Genomic DNA, 2,789 nt, shown 5'->3' on the forward strand with positions numbered 1-2,789 from the left:
GAAATGTCACTTCCATCGTGTCCAAAAAGCAAAAGTAAAACTCAACCCGAGTGAGGTCCGTCCCCAGCAACAAAAGAGTACAAGGAAAATGCCCGTGTGAAGTTTAGTGGATACCACTGTCCTTCGCTCTGCTCCTTGCCCCAGAGTTCATGTCTCAGTCCCGTTTTCTACATACAAACGTGCTCCTCCGTCCACTTTTTTGCAAAAAATCAGAAAACAGAGGAAACAATCGGGGGAGGATGAACAAGAAGAATAGGAGAAGAAGAATATTTTTCGGGGGGAAGAAGAGGAGCAGGAGTTGGTGGAGGAGGAGGTGGGGGAGGAAGAGGGGGTGCACAAAAATAAAATAAAATAAAAACACCACTGGATTTTCTTCTTTTGTGTGATCAATGCGCCAAAATTACCTGGTGGAAGGAACTGGTGGATGTCACCCGCTGGTCCCCCGCCTCGTCTTTTAAGTAATCTACTAAAAAATGTCCCTGAAAGAAAAGAGAAGAAGAAGAAGGAACCTTTAAAAGCTGTCAGAGGGGAAGACATTTCAGGGGAACAGCGCCTCAGGGGCCGCTTGTCTTGGGAGGGGGGAGTAGGGTGTGCGGGGGGGGAGAAGTTGGTTTTGTTATTTTTGTGTGTGTTTGTGTGTGTGTGTGTGTGTGTGTGTGTGTGTGGGGGGGTTATAAAACACACATGTGCAGTCTCACTCATATCTCCAGTAGGCCTATCTATCACAGTATAAAAAAAAACGTATAGTGCTTCTCTTTTGAGTCGTCTTTTAGTGCTATCGCAGTCTCGCGTGAGTTTGTTGTGTTTTTAATCAGTTGTTTTCTAACTTCAGTTAAAGATATCTGGGCGCGCGGCGGTGGCGGGGTCTCCCCTCCTACGTATCACTGAACATTCGCAGTTTGCAGTCCAGGGTGACGGAGGAGGAGGAGGAGGAAGAGGAGGAAGAGGAGGAGGGCAGAGGAGGAGGAGGAGGGGGCGGTGGTGTGTCTGCGCTCGCGTTGCCCACCTGAGAGTACACATCCTCCGGCGTCTGGGGCACCCCTGGCGGCGTCATGCGCTTCTCCTTTTGCCGCCTGTTGCAGAACCACACGCGCACCACCTCCTTCTCCAGCTGCAGGTTGTCCGCGAGCGACGTGATCTCCTGCGCCGAGGGCTTGGGACACTTCAGGAAGTGGCTCTCCAGCGCGCCCTTCACGCTCACCTCGATGGACGTGCGCTTCTTCCGCTTGCGGCCCTGCGCGGCGATCTTGTCGATGCTCGTGGGGCTGCCCGTGGTGGAGTCGGCTTCCTCGAGCCACTTGTTCAGCAGGGGCTTCAGCTTGCACATGTTCTTGAAGCTCAGCTGCAGCGCCTCGAAGCGGCAGATGGTGGTCTGGGAGAACACGTTCCCGTACAGCGTGCCCAGCGCGAGCCCCACGTCGGCCTGCGTGAAGCCCAGCTTGATGCGCCGCTGCTTGAACTGCTTGGCGAACTGCTCCAGGTCGTCCGAGGTCGGCGTGTCCTCGTCCGAGTGCACCTCGTGGCTGCTTAGGTGATGCGCGTGCTGCTGCTGCTGTTGTTGTTGTTGCTGCTGCTGTGCGTGCGCGTGGTGCTGCTGCTGCTGATGCGCGTGCTGGTGGTGCGCGTGGTGGTGCTGGTGGTGTTGGTGGTTGCCGCCGCCGTGGTCCAGGTCCGGGGTGTCCCCGCGCACCAGGCCGGCGTGCACGAGGCTCTGCGCCCCTGCGCTCAGCATCCCGTTGACGGTAAAGCCGCCGGCCTGCTGCGAGTAGAGCAGAGGCTGCTGCTGTTGCTGCCCGCCGCCGGACAGCGCACTGCCCCACGCCGCGGCGTGGCTCTGGTGCGCGCCGAGGTGCGGCGGGGGTCTGTGGTGCAGCGCAGTGCCCGTGTGCAAGTCGTCCCGGCTGCCGTTTTTCCCGTCCTGCTGCTGCGGGCTTCCGGTCATGCCCACGGGGCTCGAGGACCAGGGCGACGCGGCTTCCGCGGCGGCTACGGCGGCTGCAGCTGCGGCAGCCGCGGCGTGCGGGAGGGACGTCACCCACTGGTGCGCGTGGCTCAGCATGTGTCCCCCGTTGCTCGCGGCCATGAAGTCACTCTGGACCATCTTGACGGAGGGGTCCCCCCGGTAGCCGCCACCCCCGGACCCAGAAGTCACCGCGGAGCTCCCCGAGTCAGAGTGCACGATGGAGCCGGGCGACAGAAGGCTGTTTGCGGGCAGGTAGGGGTTGGAAGCCGCGGTGGCCATACCGTCAGCCCGGATGAATATGTTAGTGGAGGACCCCCCTCCCGTGCACACTTCTGCTTCTTCTTTCAAGCAGCGAAAATGATATCTCATGAATTATTCAGGCTTAGAAAGGGGTCGTTGTTGGCAAATAACATGGACGTGCGTAAGAACGCAGTAAAAAGGTTAAAACTCTGGAAAATGGTTAGATCCGTAATGTCTGTATTTACTGCATGGCTTTGGGCACGGATGCTGGCGAACACAATTCCAATTTTTTGGTCTCAGAAGCCCTTTGAAACCATGTGCAGTCCGTTTAGAAAGTTTCGCACCGGAATGGTTGTTCTCGACATTAAAATGTAAATATACAGGCGGGGGGGAGCGAAAAAAAAACAAAAAAGGCTGTCCCGAACAAACTTTTCGTAGCGGCACACAAAACGTTGCGAAAAGAAAAAACAACAACCCACGAAAAATCCTCCACAATATTACAAAGTTCCAGTTTAGGTTCCACCTTGGGATGCGGGAAGAAAAAAAAAATTGCGGGCTCCCTCGGTTCTTTTGTAATTCACTCGCC

The 2,789-nt window shown here is 56.3% G+C and overlaps 1 protein-coding gene across 3 annotated transcripts; it reads right to left on the reverse strand.

Moving 5' to 3' along the window:
* Nucleotides 1-309: 309 nt before the first annotated feature.
* LOC130381412 (POU domain, class 3, transcription factor 3-B-like) lies at nt 310-2,242 on the reverse strand. Of its 3 annotated transcripts, XM_056589035.1 has the most exons (3): nt 1,575-2,242; nt 998-1,526; nt 310-479 (listed from the first exon to the last, which is right to left on the reverse strand). In XM_056589035.1, the coding sequence occupies exons 1-3, from the start codon at nt 2,240-2,242 to the stop codon at nt 387-389; spliced, it is 1,290 nt and encodes a 429-aa protein (XP_056445010.1). In that variant the 3' UTR covers nt 310-386. The 3 variants fall into 3 exon arrangements, with proteins under 3 accessions (XP_056445010.1, XP_056445008.1, XP_056445009.1); XM_056589033.1 differs by having other exon boundaries at nt 1,007-2,242; XM_056589034.1 differs by having other exon boundaries at nt 998-2,242.
* Nucleotides 2,243-2,789: the final 547 nt, after the last annotated feature.

This window comes from Gadus chalcogrammus, chromosome 4 (assembly GCF_026213295.1).
Source record: "Gadus chalcogrammus isolate NIFS_2021 chromosome 4, NIFS_Gcha_1.0, whole genome shotgun sequence".
Lineage (NCBI taxonomy): Eukaryota > Metazoa > Chordata > Actinopteri > Gadiformes > Gadidae > Gadus > Gadus chalcogrammus.